At 30.8% G+C, this 17657-nt stretch overlaps 3 protein-coding genes across 3 annotated transcripts; all 3 read right to left on the bottom strand.

Annotated features, from left to right (window-relative positions):
• Positions 1-2264: 2264 nt before the first annotated feature.
• LOC111675507 (arrestin domain-containing protein 3-like) lies at positions 2265-4663 on the bottom strand. The gene is made up of 4 exons (XM_023436279.2): positions 4343-4663; positions 3275-3627; positions 2656-3205; positions 2265-2592 (listed from the first exon to the last, which is right to left on the bottom strand). The coding sequence occupies exons 1-4, from the start codon at positions 4452-4454 to the stop codon at positions 2474-2476; spliced, it is 1134 nt and encodes a 377-aa protein (XP_023292047.2). The 5' UTR covers positions 4455-4663; the 3' UTR covers positions 2265-2473.
• Positions 4664-7593: 2930 nt separating this feature from the next.
• LOC111675516 (arrestin domain-containing protein 3-like) lies at positions 7594-11546 on the bottom strand. Its single transcript, XM_023436288.2, has 4 exons — positions 11242-11546; positions 8509-8861; positions 7872-8445; positions 7594-7811 (listed from the first exon to the last, which is right to left on the bottom strand). The coding sequence occupies exons 1-4, from the start codon at positions 11351-11353 to the stop codon at positions 7687-7689; spliced, it is 1164 nt and encodes a 387-aa protein (XP_023292056.2). The 5' UTR covers positions 11354-11546; the 3' UTR covers positions 7594-7686.
• Positions 11547-13116: 1570 nt separating this feature from the next.
• LOC111675517 (arrestin domain-containing protein 3-like) lies at positions 13117-16531 on the bottom strand. Its single transcript, XM_023436289.2, has 4 exons — positions 16279-16531; positions 14164-14516; positions 13523-14102; positions 13117-13445 (listed from the first exon to the last, which is right to left on the bottom strand). The coding sequence occupies exons 1-4, from the start codon at positions 16388-16390 to the stop codon at positions 13315-13317; spliced, it is 1176 nt and encodes a 391-aa protein (XP_023292057.2). The 5' UTR covers positions 16391-16531; the 3' UTR covers positions 13117-13314.
• Between the last annotated feature and the right edge of the window lie 1126 nt (positions 16532-17657).

Genomic DNA, 17657 nt, shown 5'->3' with positions numbered 1-17657 from the left:
GTGTAAAACCCAAAAATATTGGTCACCTTAATGTATATCAATCTGCTGTCTATCAGACTTTCTGTTTGAGTGTCCATGTAAACCTTGTACGCACGCTACAGGTGCAATTTTCAAGAAAATAAAATTTGGCACAAACTCTTCTTTTGTCACAACGACGAACTCTATTGAAAATGGTTGAAATCGGTTCATTATTTCGCTTAGCCCCCATACAACCATACCCCCCGAATAGGGCTTTTATTATTGGGGATAAATGCAATGTCCTTTCTTTTAAAAAATATAGTTTTTGATCTTTGTAAGGATCTTTTTTCAGTCTCATAATTGTATATATGTTTTATGTAACATGATGTATAAAGATCAAAGTAAAAAAACCAAAAATCACGAATTGTTTTCAAAATATTTCACTAAATTTTTAACGAATTTCTAATTGTTATTTAAAAATGTTTTGGTTGTTATGTGTTGGTACTAAATTGTAAAATAAATCAAATTCTTTTATCCTTAATTAAAGTTATAAGGATAAAACAAAAAAGTAAAATTATCAACTTCGATGCTGGACATCCAAGGTATACTGTAATAACATGATTACACTCTAATGACAGATATTTTTATGTAAATTATTATGTAGATAAATAACTCTACGAATATTGGTCCGGTTCTGAAAGATAGGTCGGGTTCTCAGAAACTAAACAAGAAAGAAATTATAGTCGGACGGGGCCGACCATATAATATGTTACCGACCATTTTACAAAAATAAAGTATAGTTTTAATGGTAAATCATTTAAATTGAATTGTACCTTGCCTCAGATATATGTACTTAAGACAATTATTGTTTAATAAAATTGTGGACATTTAAATTAAATTTTTAAAGGGGCAAATAATGGACCAATCTTAAATAATTGCTACTTTAGTTTGATTACAAGGATAGACGGACATAGCTAAATCGACTCAGAACATGATTCTGAGCCGATTAATATACTTTAAGTTGGGTATAGAAACAATATTATTGTGAGTTATCAACATCAGCACAAACTCAAAATATCCTCCCCACAAAAGTGGTGTAGGGTATAAATACCATAAATGTCTTAAATGACGTTTTTACAAAAACTACAATATCTCGAAAACTACACGTAGAGAAAAAATATAGTTGTGGTAACCATAATCTGAGAGCAACATATTATGGTTAGAATTATGGTTAAAGTTAAAACATATTATGATCATTTTTACTATAAAGAAATATCATATCATGATCATTATTAGTATAATAATCAATCATATTATGATTAATCATAGTCCAAATATTTCATCATAATATAGTTTTATTAATCATAATGTGATGTTGTAGCATCATATTGTAGTTTCAAGCAACCACATTATGGTTTCATGTAATCATATAATGTCATCAAGTAATCATATTATTTCTTCAAGTAACCATATTATGGTTACAAGTAGACACATGTCTTCAAGTAACCATGTTATGGTTACATATTAAACATAATATGGTTAATTTAATGTGCTCGGCGTAAAATGTAATTATTTGTTAATTTTCTTTTAAACAAACACAAAACTTCCAAACACTGATATTCCCATAAAAATATATATCCACACTTTCATGCCAATATAAACACAATTTAATTTTTTTAATTATTAATTTTTTATGTACACTATTTTATTTATTTATTTCTTTTGTTTCCTATTATATTTTTCGATATTATTTATTTTTTACAATTATTTTAACACTGCGATTGTTTAACAATTTATTTAATCCTATCTAGTACGAATAAACCATACAACTGATAGAAAATTGGGGATACCAAACTATTTTTAATAGTAAACGTATTTTACTTATATCTTAAACATTATATGGATAAACGTGTAAAATCCTACCATTTAATGGTTATTTGATAGTTTAAATTTATCTAAATAACATAATATGTTTAAATAATTATCATTATTTAGTTGTTGTAAAATTAATTATTTTTCAGAGAATCATTCTCAAATTTATAATTGTCATAAACATATAAATTTTTTCAGTAACTAAAATATTGATGAAGTTCAATAAAAATAACAATTGTTAGGTTATGACAACAAAATATTGTTACAAATAACATAGAATAGTTGTGCTAACCATGCCGAACCATGTTTTTTCTCTGCGTGTAGAGCTAACCAGAAATTTTCATAACAATTTTTGAACTCACCTGTTGGAAATACATAGGAATTATATATTTTTATTTAAAAGGCATTTTCAGTCGATTGAATTAATTTTTAAATTTTTGGTTTTATATATTTTTATTTGAAAATTTACAAAAAACAACAAAAACTATACGACCTTAATATACAGGAGTGTCACACATTCCGATCTAAAAATTATTAATAAAAATTATCTTGATTTCAATAAATCAACATTACATTTCCAATCGGAAGAGAATTCCGTAACAGATCCGAACAAATTCAAATGCATAGAGTAATATGAGGTAACTTAGTTATGAGTATACAAAGGATATAATGGCCTAAAGTCAACATGACGATTATGATCATTACCATCAATATCTATAAAGGGTGAGTTGCAGCGTATGGCTTCTTCGAATGTGGGTGGACCTATTTAAAGAAAAAAAAACTGTTTCTTTAATAACTATTACATTGTATAAATACTATACTTACCTAATTCCTGATAACTTGGAGGTAAATCAGTGCCTCTTTGGTCATTCTCCGATATCACACCTATAAAAGTTTCGTTGTCCATAACATCTGACGTTGCCGCTCTTAGTGGTATGGTACCAATAAATATAGGTACAGTTATGATATTATCACTCGAACAATTATCTATATTTAAATCAATTTTTAATGAATATCGCACATCTATAATACTATTATTTTCGGTGGTGGGCGGTGTAGAACCTATATTAAAATTTCCTTCAAAAATACGTGTACTTAAACGTAAACATTGATCACTGTAGGACTTTGTCTCTAGAATTCGTTTATCTAGTCGTGTTTTATAATAAGGCGTACGGACTGTATATGTGATATCACGTATAAATTCTATTGTGTAACCATAAATATCGTCCATTGTTTGATTTTTAATATAAAGAGAATACTTGACTGTTTGACCGATGGCATGGCCACTAAACGGAATGGTAAGTGTGGTATTAATACTACCACCCGAACAAGACCAACAACAGGAACTGAAAATATCATCACTTTCCATGGGTATCTATAATTGATAAATTAGATATTCAATTTAATATTCAATATTTTGATTCTACATTAAATAAAAACTCACCCTAAAAGCAGGATTTAAATTTAAATCTATTCGTTCAATTATACTTAAAGGTATACTAAAATCAATATCATAATCTGAAGGTCTATTAAGTTTAAGCTTAAGTTCATAACGTATATGACCCCAGCGTCCTTCGCACGAGGTGGGACATTGTAACGGTAGAAGTATGTTTAATGTATATGTATGAGTTCCTGCAGGCAATGTTCTTTTACCGTGTAGAGTTGTAGTATTGTTCACATAAAGCTCATTTGATTTGAAATAGACCGTACGATTTTCGTAAGTACCATTTGATTTTTTTCGTCTTTCTGTTTCACTCCAATTTACCTTACCTTCACCACGAAAAATTATACATATATCTAAAATTAGAGAATATATGATATTTGTTTTGGAAGATATATGTATCTTTATCCGATTTTTTTAAAGAATTAAATTTTTTAAATTAATGTTATAAACTGCAACTAGATTTTGAATTTTGCAATAAAACTTTGTGAAAATAATAAACGAAAAAGTCTTGTTCAAGAAGCCCACAGATCCCACAAATTGTCCTAAGACAATAGAAGATCATGCAGCTAGTTTCATGGAATTATCTTCAAAATTACGACCTGTAGTTTGATTACAGTCTGACGGACGGACGAACATAGCTAAATCGATTCAGAAAATGATTCTGAACCGATTGGTATACTTAAAGTGGTGTAGAGTATAAAAACAAACAAAACCATTCAGAGAACAAATTTTTTACTCTCTGCCTTTCGCTGATATACATACACATTTGTAAAGTCTCTTTCGCTCTCACTGAAGCTTAAATAATTCCTTTACGTATACGGGACACTGGGGTTGTAAGATTTTTTTAGCATTTTTCTCGATTTAGAGTTTATTTAGTTTTTATGGTTATTTCCAAAGAAAAATCCGGGGTTAATTATTGATTGAATTGTCATAGTAACTAAATCTCTTTAAACAATTGATAACTGCATATATATTCCTTTAAAATACACACGGTTTCATTGTTATGTACAGATATATGTACATATGTATATGTAAGTATAAATCTCGATAATCTATGCCTTTACCAACCTCTTACAACTACGGGAGAAATAGTTTTCAAAATGATCGTACCACTAACCGTATCACCACTATAATAAACTGCATTCGAATTATTTAGTTGAAATTCACAAGTTGAAGTCATTTTAGTTGTAGTTTTTTCTATGTTTTATATTGAATATATTAGCAGTAAATTGTATGTATAAATAAAAAAAAAACTATTATTATTTCTCGGTTGTTCAATGTTTAGTCTAATAAAAACTGTTTGCTACTAATTATTTAGACTTTTTTATTTGTTTATAATCACTAGAACTGTATGTACATATTGTTAATTATTTACAGAATCCATATGGTGTCTCCCAAATTTACCAATAACTTAATGAGAGGATACATATAGAGGGAGTCTGTGTGTTTGTCAAAAAAAAGAAATAAAAAATTAAAGTCGTACGAGGCCGACCAGGAAATAAACTACACCTGCTATAAAAATAAAATGTGATTAAGAGTTCATAATAAAGCATTAAGTTCAATTGTACCTTGGCTCAGATAAGCCATTTGTTGTTGAATTGTGGACATTTAAGTCAAATTTTGAAGGAGGTTTTTATAAGGGCTAGGGTCAAATGAGGCCCATTTATTATAAAATTCATAAGGGTCATTAAGGCTAGTATAGAACTTGGTTTTGTAGCTTTTTGGCGAGATACGAGTACATTAAACATAACTATGTATTTAAAAGCCCTATTCGGCAGGTTTGTATTAGGGCTAGGTGAAATAATAGAATGAATATCCGGTACAATAGAAGATCATGTGCAAAATTTCATTGAATTATCTCCAAAATCGCGACCTGTTGTTAAATTGCAAGGTTTACAAGCACTAATCGAGGGTTCAGTTGTATGGGGGCTAAGTGAAATAATGGACCGATCTTAACTATTTTCAATAGGTTTCATCCCTGGAACAATAGAAGACCATGTGATAAATTTAATTGAATCATCTTTATATATGCGACTTTTAGATTGGTTACAAGGTTTACATGGACGGACAGACAGTCAGACGGACGGACAGACGGATAGACGGACATACAAAGGGAAATCGACTCAGAAATCATTCTAAGCCGATTGGTAGTCTTTAAAGTGGGTATAGGACCAATATTACTGTGCGTTACAAACATCTGCAAAAACCCAATATACCCACCCCAACCAAAATGGTGTAGGGTATAAAAACTGCGACAGAAATAGCAATTCAGGAATGGAAAATTGAATACTATTGTATTGTTTTGTAAGTGGATCAAAGAATAATATTAAGAGTCAAAAATTTAATAAACAATCTGGTGTTTATACTACTTTGAATTAACATCCTAGCAACAACATCCTGGCAATGACTTGCAGTTGTAATCACTTAACTATTTACATACTTCTCAATGACTTCTACATATCGCTTTGATTACATAGAAGTACTTTAATAACGTCTTATTTATAATGTGTTACATAAATACTTTCTTATTCATTGGTAAGATTCTGCGTGTAGATTACTTAGCGATTGTGGTATGTTTTTGCCTCCAACGACATCATCATGTTAATATAATGACTTAAAATGCTATTATTCCATTTGTACTAAAATCATTTAATGTTTGTCATAATTAACTCATTGCTTAAGATCTTATTGGTGAATTATTTAATTGGGAAAAAAGTATTTTTTCACCATGTAAATGATATCATCATTTGGTTTTTTGAAACTGTTTGAAACTTAAGTGTTAAATTTTGAATAAATTTTTAATTAATTCAATTAATTTTTTAATTGATTGAAAAAAATTTTCTGGCCTTCTTTTCTATTTTAGATTTATTATTAATATTTTATTTTGAATTTTTGTGCTAGCAATATTTATAGTTCTTAAATAGTCAATAAAATTTTAGGCATATAATATTCAAGTTTCTTGACAATTTATGAAACACTTTATATGTTAAATTGTGACAATAAAGTGATAATTTTTGTAAATGCTGAATGTATTGTTAAAGGTCTAGTATCAATTTTATATTTATTAAATATTTAATTAATGAATTAATCAAGGCTAAATCTTGTTTCAATTATTGACATTAATTGTCAATAATAAAAAAAATATATATTTTTATTTTTTTACAAATTTGGTAATTAATGTCATCAGTTTGGTTATAGGTGCAAAACTTGCTTGATACAATTATTTTAATAATTAAAACTCATTTTTTTCTGTGCTATGATTGGGTATTATACGTTTGTTCTGATGCTTATATAAACCCTGAAATAAAGTGTACCGATCGATTTTTATCCTGAGTAAATTTAAAGATGTCCGTCCATACATATTTCCACACTTAGCATTGAAAGTCCGCCCCATTGAAAGTCCGCCCGTTGTACTCTAAATGTTCAGATGAATTTCAAAGTTCTTCAAGTTTAAATTTAAAGATTCTAGCTCTAATAATATCTCAGATATACGAACTTTTCTATTTTATTCATAATATTTATGTTCTTCATACAAAAATTAAAGAATCTTGTTTTATTAGTTTCACAGTTAAACGAATTTTTGTATTAAAATAATATTTGAGGTACCGCTCGCCTCATGGCTAGTCAGCCAATTTATTACCCAAAATGTTTACATGATTGTTAAAATTATTCGTACAAAATTTTAAGATTCTAACTGTAATAGTTTCCAAGATAAACGAATTTTTCTATTTAATTTATATGGGAGATGCCATGCCCCCTAATTCTAGTCCGGTCACTTTTTATCTTAATATTTTCTTAATATGGGCGTGGCTCTTCGCACGTGAAAATTTCAAAAAAGGGCAGAGTTATTTAATGTTCCATAAAACTAAGCTTTGCCGATTTTTTTGACATAATTGAACACTTAACTTATTTATGAACCAAAAGTCTCTATTCGGTTGTATGGGGCTAAGTGCCAAATTTCATCAAATTATATTGAAAATTGGATGGACGGACGAAAAGATGAATGGACGGACGGATATCGAATTAGAAAGTGATTCTGAGCCGATTGATTTTTGGGTATTACAAACATCAGCACAAACGCATAATATTCTTCCCACTATAGTGATGTTGGCTATAGAAACTTGATACAATGATCCCTCTTAGAGACTCCTGCTAAGACTTAAAGTTATAATCAGGTATTTTTAATCAAGTAAGCTTTACTAGTAAGTACTTATTTCGGTTTTAAACTACCTTCTTACTATGTAGCAAGTAAATAGGTTGTAGTAAACAAAAGCTTAAAACTTTAAAAGGCTGACAGAGTTAATAAAACTTTCCACAAATTACATATGTTAATGTCTTTTTATTAAAAACATATAACCCTCAAATATTGTATTCGAATACAAAAAAATTAATATTATTTGTTTAAGCTAAATTCAATCATCACTTTGAGAATACGAGGGATACAATGGTCTAAAACCAATATGACGATTATGTTCATTTTTATCAGTATCTATAAACGGTGAGCTGCTGCGTGTTGCCTCTTCAAAAGAGGGTGGACCTATTTAAAAAGATAATTATATATTAATTTTTTTATCACATAAATAAATATCCATTTTACCTAATTCCTGATAACTTGGTGGCAAATCATTGCCTCTTTGGTCATCGAGAGGTAATGCAGGTGCTGAGGGTATAAAACCTATAAGACGATCACTTTCCACTGGTTCTATGGGTGTCATGCTTTCTCTTAATGGTATGGTGCCAATAAATATGGGTACTTTTATAGTATTATCGCTAGCACAACCAGACATTTTTAATATAACTTTTAGGTAATATCTTACTTGTATTATACCGTCACCTTCTGTGGTGGGTGGTGTAGAAACTATATTGATATTACCATCAAAAATACACGTAGTCAAACGTAAGCATTGTTTATTATATGATTTTGTTTGTAAAATTGTTTTATCTTCACGGGTTTTGTGATGTGGGGTATGGGCTGTGAAGGACATTTTACGTATGAATTCTACGCTATAACCATTTATATCATCCATAGTTTGATTTTGAATATATATCGAGTACCTAACACTTTGTCCGATGGCATAGCCACCAAATGGTACAGTAAGTTTTGTATTGATACTACCGCCCGAACAGGAACAACAGCCAGAACTGAAAATATCCTCATTTTGAATAGGAATCTAAGCGAAAAACTATATAAATATTAATTATATCAAAATTGTATATATTTAAGCATAAATTACCCTAAAAACTGGATTTAAGTTTAAATCTAATGTTTTTATTACGCTCAATGGTTTGCTAAACTCATTATCAAAATGTAAGGGTCTATCTAGTTTTAGTCTCAGTTCATAGCGTATGTGACCCCAGCGACCCTCACACGATGTGGGACATTGTAACGGCAGTACTATTTGAAATGTATATGTATGAGTACCTGCAGGCAAAGTTCCCTGACCATGTACGACAGTTCTATTGTTCACGTATAATTCATTTGATCTGAATTGAACTGTGTGATTGGTATAAGTGCCATCTGATTTTCTACGTCTTTCCGTTTCGCTCCAACTTACCTTTCCTTCACCGCAGAAGATTATGCTTATATCTAAAATTATAGAACAATTTGATATTATTTATTTTATATGTGAGTAAATTAATTCATGTCCGTATTTTCGTCCGCATGTCTGTCCGTCATTCTGTTTATATAAATATTATGCCCAACCTATATGACGCAATATTTGATAAAATTTAAACCATAAGCTTAAAGTCTATTAAAACAAGTAAGAATTTATAGTCGGGCGAGGCTGACTATATAATAATCTACTCCTGTTACAAAAACAAAATGTTAGGCTATTTATTGTTGAATAAATTTGTGGACATTGAAGACAAATTATAAAAGGAGCTTTTAATGGGGGGCTAGTGTGAAATGACTATAAAATTCACAAGGGTAGTAAAGACTAGTACAGAACTTGGTTTATCAGCTTTTTGTTGAGATACTAGTATATTATATATAATTATGAACTTAAAAGCCCTCTTCGTGGGGGTTCAGTTGTAGGACGGCTAGGTGAAATAATGGACCTATCTTAACTTTTTTCAAGATCATGTACCATATATAATTAAATTGTCTTCAAAATGCGAACCTACAGTTTGATTACAAGGTATACATGGACGGACGGACGCACATAGCTAAATCGACTCAGAAAATAATTCTAAGCCGATTGGTATAATTTAAGATATATATATGACCGACATTACTGGGCGTTTGCTTAAACGTCCATAAATGATTATTATTAGCAAAACTACTAATTTTTATTAAAAACCATACCGATCTTTGTAATATTCGGACCTTATTTCCACCCTAGGCCCTATACAAACTCGCCTTTAGAAAATTATTTAAACGTCCATAGATGACTTATAACTGTGGGAGGGTATATTGGGTTTGTGCTGATGTTTGTAACATACAAAAATATTCGTGCTATCGTTTTCTGAATCGATTTAGCTATGTCCGTCCGTCTGGCCGGCTGGCTGGCTGTACATGTAGACCTTGTGCGCAAGGTACAGGGCGCAATTTTCAAGATTATTGGATGAAGTTTAGCACACATGCTTTTTTTGACCCAAGGACAAAGCGTATTGAAAATGAATAAAATCGGTTCATTATTTCACCTAGCCCCCATACAACGGAACCCCCCGAAAAGGGCTTCTGAGATCATAATTATCTTAAATATAACTGTATATCGAAAAAAGCGGCACAACTATATTTTATACAAGCCTTGATGACTTTGCTAAATTTCATAAAGATCGGCCCTCCTTTGACTCTAGCTCCCCCTTCAGAAAATTGCTTGAATGACCCAAAATAACTTATAAACACAAATATCGCGATGAAATTCAGCAGAAATAAATATTATATTAATGTATTCACAAAACTTTATCGGGCATGGTCCATATTTGCCTCTTTCAGAAAATTAGATTATCATCCATAATTTTTTTAAATGTATCGGAACAATGAATTATTATAAAGAATAAATCACATTTAATATTCTTAACTGGTGTAGGGTATCATATGGTCGGTCACGCCCGACTATGATTTCATACTTGTTTTATTTTTAGGTTGCCCCCATTATGATATCACTAAGAAGGTATTATTTGGCCTCGAAATATTACGGCTTTCGCCTAATAGACCCTCGTCCAAGATCTGCCAATCTGTCGTATACCTTCGTATATGAAGCTAAAACTCCCGAACTCAGTTCCTCAGTTTACTGATTTCCACCAAAATCTTAAATGAGTTTTGTTTGGTACTCCACCATGTATCAAAAAAATTTAGGTTAAGCTTTGAAGAACCGTAACGCAGTACAGATATTCGACGCCACACATTAAACCAATGCGAGAGTGAAGCGCAAAACTCTCGAAGGCATCGAACGAGGTGACAATGACGCGCGAACGATAATTACAATGACGCGCGTCGGTCTTTATCCATCCAGAGCTGAATTACGAATGCTTATAACTGTTATTTTTATATAAAAATAAATACCGCTTAAAAATTTTTTGAGAATCAGCTCATACTGGGCAATAATTACTAAAAAACTGTTATATAGTACAATAGGGTCGGCTATGCCTGACGTTACTTTCCTACTTATTAGCAGTGTTTTCGATTTAACAATTCTAAAAAAATATTTTGTCTAAAAACAAACAATATCTGTGAGTAAATTCATAAATTTACTCTCCCAAATCAATCTATAAGAGTACTCACAATGATGCAAAAATAATGTTGATCAAATTTTGATAACATTTTTGTATTCAGAGCACATTTCTGCAAAAAGAAATTTAAAATATGCAAAAATCTCTGTTTTATATTTTTCAAGGTTAAACGTTGAACTTTGCTTAGTAGTAAGGGAATATAAAATTATTTTGTAAAACATTAATGTAAGGCAAAAAAATATATATACATATTTTTAAATTTTTTATAAAAAAACATATTTGTCACTTACCTCTTACATCTTTTGTAGAAGTAGTCTTTAAAACAATTACACCACTAACAGTGTCACCACTATGATAAACCGCATTGGGATTGTTTAATTGAAATTCACATGTTGACGGCATTATTAGTATATATTAGGTAGTGTTTTAATTTGTATAAATATTTTCTTTTGATTATAATATAATTATCATTAACATTTTTTCATCATTTGTTTCTACTTCATACTAAATTTCTAATAAACACACAAAACAAATTATTGCACCCAACGTTTGATCTTACAGATACTTTTTGCTGTTAAAATGTATTTCGATGTTTTATTTATAAATCTTTATTTACCAAATTCATATGCTAACTCCGAAAATTTTAGATGTTTATAAGTTAGAACATAGAGAAAATTTTTTGTGTTTACTAATTATCTCAGAGAAGGGGAGAAAGAGAGAGTAAAAGAGAGCGGGTGAAAGAGAGAGAGGAGAAGAAAAACTATAAATACTAAGAGTAGTAAACAATGTTCAAGTCAAGGCACATTTGTACTGGGTATGTGTTCTCTCAGTTAATACAGTTTTGGTTTCTTGTATATAGACTTGTGTGTAGGTTTTAGTTTTATATGTATGATACTGTCAAATTCTGCTTCAATAATTTACAGTTATACGTTTTCTCTCTGATGAAAGTGCCTAGGAGCGAATGTTTAACGTAGCCAGTCATGTTCTCGTGTTGTTTTGTTGCTGTATGGATGGGGGATATATTGTTCACTGAAATCCGTTTGTAACACATCAAAATATTCGTCTAAAGGTACATATATATATTTACGATCTTCATTGAGTACTAAAACGATCTTGCCATGTCCGTCTGTCTATAGCTTGATCCGAGAAACAAAAGAGCAGAACAAAAATTGACAATATTGGTCTACGATTTCACCTAGCACCCATATAAAGTTCTATTTATAATAATACTATAACGATTTAAAAATAATATGATAAAATTGTCTGTCAAATTTGATAAGGATCGGTCCGTAATTATAAATACTCTTCATTTAAGTTCTCTTCAGAATTTCAGACCGGTCTATGGTCAAGACTATAGGTTGGTCTATAGTAAAGACCATAGAATGGTCTATAGTCAAGACTATAGAATGTCCTGTAGTCATTATTATAGATTGGTCTGTAGTCAAGACTATAGATTGGTCTATAGTCAAGACTATAGATTGGTCTATAGTCAAGACTATATATTGGTCTATAGTCAAGACTATATATTGGTCTATAGTCAAGACTATAGATTGGTCTATAGTCAAGACTATAGATTGGTCTATAGTCAAGACTATAGATTGGTCTATAGTCAAGACTATAGATTGGTCTGTAGTCAAGACTATAGATTGGTCTATAGTCAAGACTATAGATTGGTCTATAGTCAAGACTATAGATTGGTCTATAGTCAAGACTATAGATTGGTCTATAGTCAAGACTATAGATTGGTCTATAGTCAAGACTATAGATTGGTCTATAGTCAAGACTATAGATTGGTCTATAGTCAAGACTATAGATTGGTCTATAGTCAAGAATATATATTGGTCTATAGTCAAGAATATAGATTGATCTATAGTCAAGAATATAGATTGGTCTATAGTCAAGACTATAGATTGGTCTATAGTCAAGACTACAGAGTGATCTATAGTCAAGACTATAGATTGGTGTATGGTCAAGACTATAGATTGGTCTATAGTCAAGACAGTCTATTCTCTTGCCTATAGAGCAGTCTCAATAATAGGCCCCTTTCACGTGAGGAATAAGGACTGTTATGTTTTTTAGTGATTTAAACATGTTATAGCGATCAAATTATTTAAATGACTGTGCATAATTCCACCAAGTTTTAATAAGAATTCATCATTCGGGAATTATAATTAAATTTTATAAAGTTTGAAAGAAGCACAAGTTAAGTATCTATTATATTTTCGTAATTTTAGTTAAAATGTGAGTATAATTTAAATATATATCTTAAAATATAAAAATTTGGCATAACTTAAAGAATTGTGTATAAAATTGTTTTTGCATTATATTTGTATTACGGTATTTGTCTTGAGTAAATAAGGCATTTATTTTCCATTATAAGGCATATTGTACATGGGATATAGTGGCCTGAAGCCCACTATACGATTTCTTGCATCCACATCGGTATCAATGAAAGGCGAATTACTGCGGGTAGCCTCCTCAAATGAGGGTGGTTCTAAACGTAAAAATTTAAATAAACAAGATTTTAGAATACTAAATGATACGAAATTTTTTCTATTAAATAAAACTTACTTATATCATTATAACTTGGTGGCAAATCGGCATCAACACTATTTAGCTCAGCACCAGCCAGTTCGGGTGCAGTAGGCATAACTGATTCCATACGAACGTTCATTAGAGAATCATCAGCTGGTAAACTTTCACGCAATGGTATAGTACCTATAACTATGGGCATTTCCATAACTGCATTCGAAGTGCAGCCGGGTAAGTGCAATGTAACCTTTAATTTATATTCCACACATATGATACTAGATCTTGGAGTAGTCGGTGGTGTGGCTGGTATGTACATTTCACCCTCTATAATACGATTAGTTAAGCGCAAACACTGTTCACTAAATGTTCTGGAAACTAAAGTATTTTTGGAAGTACGCTCCTTACGATGGGGAGACTTTGCAGTAAAAATCATTTTCTTAGTAAATTCTATAGAATAACCCTGGGTGTCACTCATCGATTGGTTCATTATGTGTAGAGCATATTTAATATTTTGTCCCGGAGCATAGGCGCCATATGGTATTTGTAGAGTACAAAATATTTTACCTTTTGAACAGGGCCAACAACATAATTTACTAATAGTCTCCAAAACCATTGGTATCTGGAAGAGAAGAAAGTTAAATTATTTTCTAATGTTTAAGGATAAGTTTTAAGTTTTTTACCTTATAAGCTGGATTTAAATTTAAATCAATAGTTTTTATTATAGTCACTGGCCTTTTATAGATATTATCGAAACGATAGTATCGGTTAATTTTTAATGATATCTCATAACGTATATGTCCATATTTGCCCTCACATGATGTGGGACATTCCCAGGGCAGTGGTATATTAAATGTATAAGTATATGTACCAGCTGGTAGAATACCATCACCATGTACCATTGTACTATTATTGACATACACTTCATGTGATTTATAGTAGGTGGTACTAGTCGAACTGCTTCCATCGCTATTTGTTGTTGAGTGAGATTCTTCCCATTTGACTTTTCCTTCGCCTAGGAATATAATGCTGACATCTAAAAATTAATAAATTGGTTTAATATATATGTATAATTGGTTTAATATAATTTATAGAGATCTTCATTAACTTGTTTAATAAATATCTAAGTATCATTAAACTTATCACGGCTTTTAATGAATTATCGCTTTAAAGTATTTCTAGTGTTTTAATTACTCATTCATATATGTTCTTAAAAGAAAATAGTTTCACAGGCCAACTTATTGTAGAAGTGTTTTACGTTAACACTTGCTTTGTTGGCCTTATTTCACGATGACCTTTTTTAAATACTGGGTGAGCTTCTGTGATGACTCATCACCGACCTACAGTGTATCTCATATGCAAGTGGCAATTTGCTCAAATACTTGAGCTATCTAATTTCTGACTCGTTGCTTAATTTCCGAAATGCAAAAACATCAGTTCCGTTTGCAACTACGCAGATAGAATGAACTCTATCGAGTCGTCAAGATCGTCTAGGGATTTAACAGTATACCGAAGTACAAATCTTCCAGACTTTGCTCCTACTTACAAAGAACACACTGTGGTAAATCTGGCATGGACAGAGTTTTCTTTGTACATACATGGACTAGGAAAGATAAAAGAAATTTTATAAAATACATTTTATCCATCAGCTTTCAAACCTTTACACTTCTCCTTTATCCGACGCGCTCATAAGACAACAACATACGATAGACTCATTCCAGGTATACGGGCGGATGAGACCCGTATACCTCTAAATTCATTCTGCACGCTTAGTTCCATAGTCAATCTTCTGTAGGGTATCTGTTGCTCTACATGGAGTGCTTTATAGATTCTATGACGTGTCCTTGTGTCTGATGAACATAGGATAGGGTGGGGCAGAAAATTTATGAAGATAGATCCTATAATTTTAAATTATTTTTCCATAAAACTCAAGTCAAACATGTCAAATAAGTAGGACTAAAAATCTATTTTCTAAGTTTTTTCTGACCGGTCCATAATTTGTCCTAGTTAGTTAGTTTATTTTTCCATAAAACTCAAGTCAAACATGTCAAATAAGTAGGACTAAAAATCTATTTTCGAAGTTTTTTCTGACCGGTCCATAATTTGTCCTAGTTAGTTAGTTATTTAGCTAGTTTGTTAGTTAGTTGGTTAGGTAGTTGGTTAGTTAGTTAGTTAATTAGTTAGTTAGTTAGTTAGTTAGTTAGTTAGTTAGTTAGTTAATTACTTTTAGGTAGTTTGTTTGTTTGTCTGAAGGAGGATATCTTCGGTTTACCAGACTAGAACACATATCAGTCACTTAATAGAACATAAAGAAGTATCTTAATGGAAAGATCGCCCCATTATTGACCCTCCCCTTATGCGAAGTCCCGAAATCTTCATATTAAATTCTAAGAGAAACGGTCCATAGATAATTCTGCACCTATATTAGGTTTCATTCAAAATACTATTTAAACGCTTTTTACTGACTGGTAGGAAAAAAGTTTTACCGGAACGAAAATGGCGCTATGTTACTCGATCTATAAGTTATCACTGTTAATTGTCAATCAATTATATGCTTTATAGATCTGAGGTTTTATAGAGTTGTCCCACTTAAGAAGCCAATCTTTATTTTACCCTTCTTTGCATTGTCTCTTCTTTCTGTGATATACAAATCTCTTAAAGTTTCGAATTTGTTTTTCTAAAACTCTTATTTTGAAGACGTACCTTCCTTAAAACAAAATGTATTCAAAGTATATAAATTTGTAATCAAATACATGTTGACATTGGATTTCTAAGAAAAAATCCCTTGTATTACTCACCTCTTACATTTTTATCACTTGTAGTGCTTAGAGTAATAGTACCCGCTATTGTTTCACCACTAAAATAAATAGCACTTGGTTTGTTCAAATCAAATCTGCAAGTCGAAGGCATATTTTACAAATGTTTTTAGTTTATATTTATATTTAAAGTAATAATAGTAATATTTATATAAACAATTGTTTATTTTATTGTGTTTTTTAATAACCGAGTATTTGCAGAATGTAATTAATAATTCAAGACTCCTGAGTAAACTGACTGTGTAGTACACACAGTTAATAATTTTCTTTCAACAATAAGTGTGTGTAATGTTATCAACAAAACAAATAAGGCATCTACAGTTCAAGAAATAATTATAGGATTAACATATATATATATATATTTTTTTCAAAATTTAAAGCCTTTTAAAGTTTTAATTATGACAATCCAGAGATCGATACCTGCTAGAGGTTCTGTTTAATAAGCGCACAATATGTCTGAAGGAGGCTTCCAAAATATTTCTTCGGATTCTTTTAAACTAATTTACTAATAGGGCGGAAAAAGGAAAATTACTCCCCCTCTCAAATCGAAAACATTTCATAAAAAATATAAAAGTGAGAAAAATTAAAATAAGTAAAATAGAAACGCTAAATTCATATACGCTACACCTGTATACGAATTTAGTTTTCATAATAAAGCATTTAAGTTGAACATTGCCTCAGATATACTTAAGCCATTTATTGTTTAATAAAACTGTGGATATTTAAGTTAAATTTTGATGGGGACTTTTTATAGAGGCTAGGGTCAAATGAACCTCTATAATTATAAAGTTCATGAGGGTCATCAAGGCTAGTATAGAATAGGGTTCCATAGTTGAAACGAAAAGTCGACTTTTTGCATTTAGTTAAAAGTCGACTTTTCGACTTTTTGCATTTAGTTAAAAGTCGACTTTTTGCATTTAGTTAAAAGTCGACTTTTCGACTTTTTGCATTTAGTTAAAAGTCGACTTTTTGCATTTAGTTAAAAGTCGACTTTTCGACTTTTTGCATTTTATGAAATGTCGACTTTTCGACTTTTGCATTTTATGAAAAGTCGACTTTTCAACTTTTCGACTACTTCTAGACTTTTTTCGACTTTTAACGACTTTTTTCGACTATTTTCGACTTTTCGAATATTTTCGACTTTTTCCGACTTTTCGAATTTTTTCGACTTTTTTCGACTTTTCGACTTTCCGACTTTTATTTACAAAGTCGACTTTTCGACTTTTTTCATAGACGATAGTCGAGTTATCGACTTTTTTGTAACAAAATAGTCGACTTCGACTTTTTTCGACAAAAAGTCGATTGTTCGATTATTCGAAAGTCGATTTATAGAACCCTAGTATAGAAGTTGGTTTCGCAGC

This window comes from Lucilia cuprina, chromosome 4 (assembly GCF_022045245.1).
Source record: "Lucilia cuprina isolate Lc7/37 chromosome 4, ASM2204524v1, whole genome shotgun sequence".
NCBI lineage: Eukaryota > Metazoa > Arthropoda > Insecta > Diptera > Calliphoridae > Lucilia > Lucilia cuprina.
Note: the sequence above shows the minus strand (reverse complement) of the source record. Positions and strands in the feature narration are given on the sequence as shown.

Bases quoted from the DNA above. Each gene is read 5' to 3' on its own strand.
- LOC111675517 (XM_023436289.2), bottom strand. From the start codon at position 16,390: ATGCCTTCGACTTGCAGATTTGATTTGAACAAACCAAGTGCTATTTAT. The intron at 14,517-16,278 runs GTGAGTAATACA...ATTAATTTTTAG, and splicing joins AAGTGATAAAAATGTAAGAG to ATGTCAGCATTATATTCCTA. The intron at 14,103-14,163 runs GTAAAAAACTTA...CTTCTCTTCCAG, and splicing joins ATTTAAATCCAGCTTATAAG to ATACCAATGGTTTTGGAGAC.
- LOC111675516 (XM_023436288.2), bottom strand. From the start codon at position 11,353: ATGCCGTCAACATGTGAATTTCAATTAAACAATCCCAATGCGGTTTAT. The intron at 8,862-11,241 runs GTAAGTGACAAA...CTATAATTTTAG, and splicing joins TTCTACAAAAGATGTAAGAG to ATATAAGCATAATCTTCTGC. The intron at 7,812-7,871 runs GTAAAATGGATA...CTTTTTAAATAG, and splicing joins ACCAAGTTATCAGGAATTAG to GTCCACCCTCTTTTGAAGAG.
- LOC111675507 (XM_023436279.2), bottom strand. From the start codon at position 4,454: ATGACTTCAACTTGTGAATTTCAACTAAATAATTCGAATGCAGTTTAT. The intron at 3,206-3,274 runs GTGAGTTTTTAT...TATCAATTATAG, and splicing joins ATTTAAATCCTGCTTTTAGG to ATACCCATGGAAAGTGATGA. The intron at 2,593-2,655 runs GTAAGTATAGTA...TTCTTTAAATAG, and splicing joins TCCAAGTTATCAGGAATTAG to GTCCACCCACATTCGAAGAA.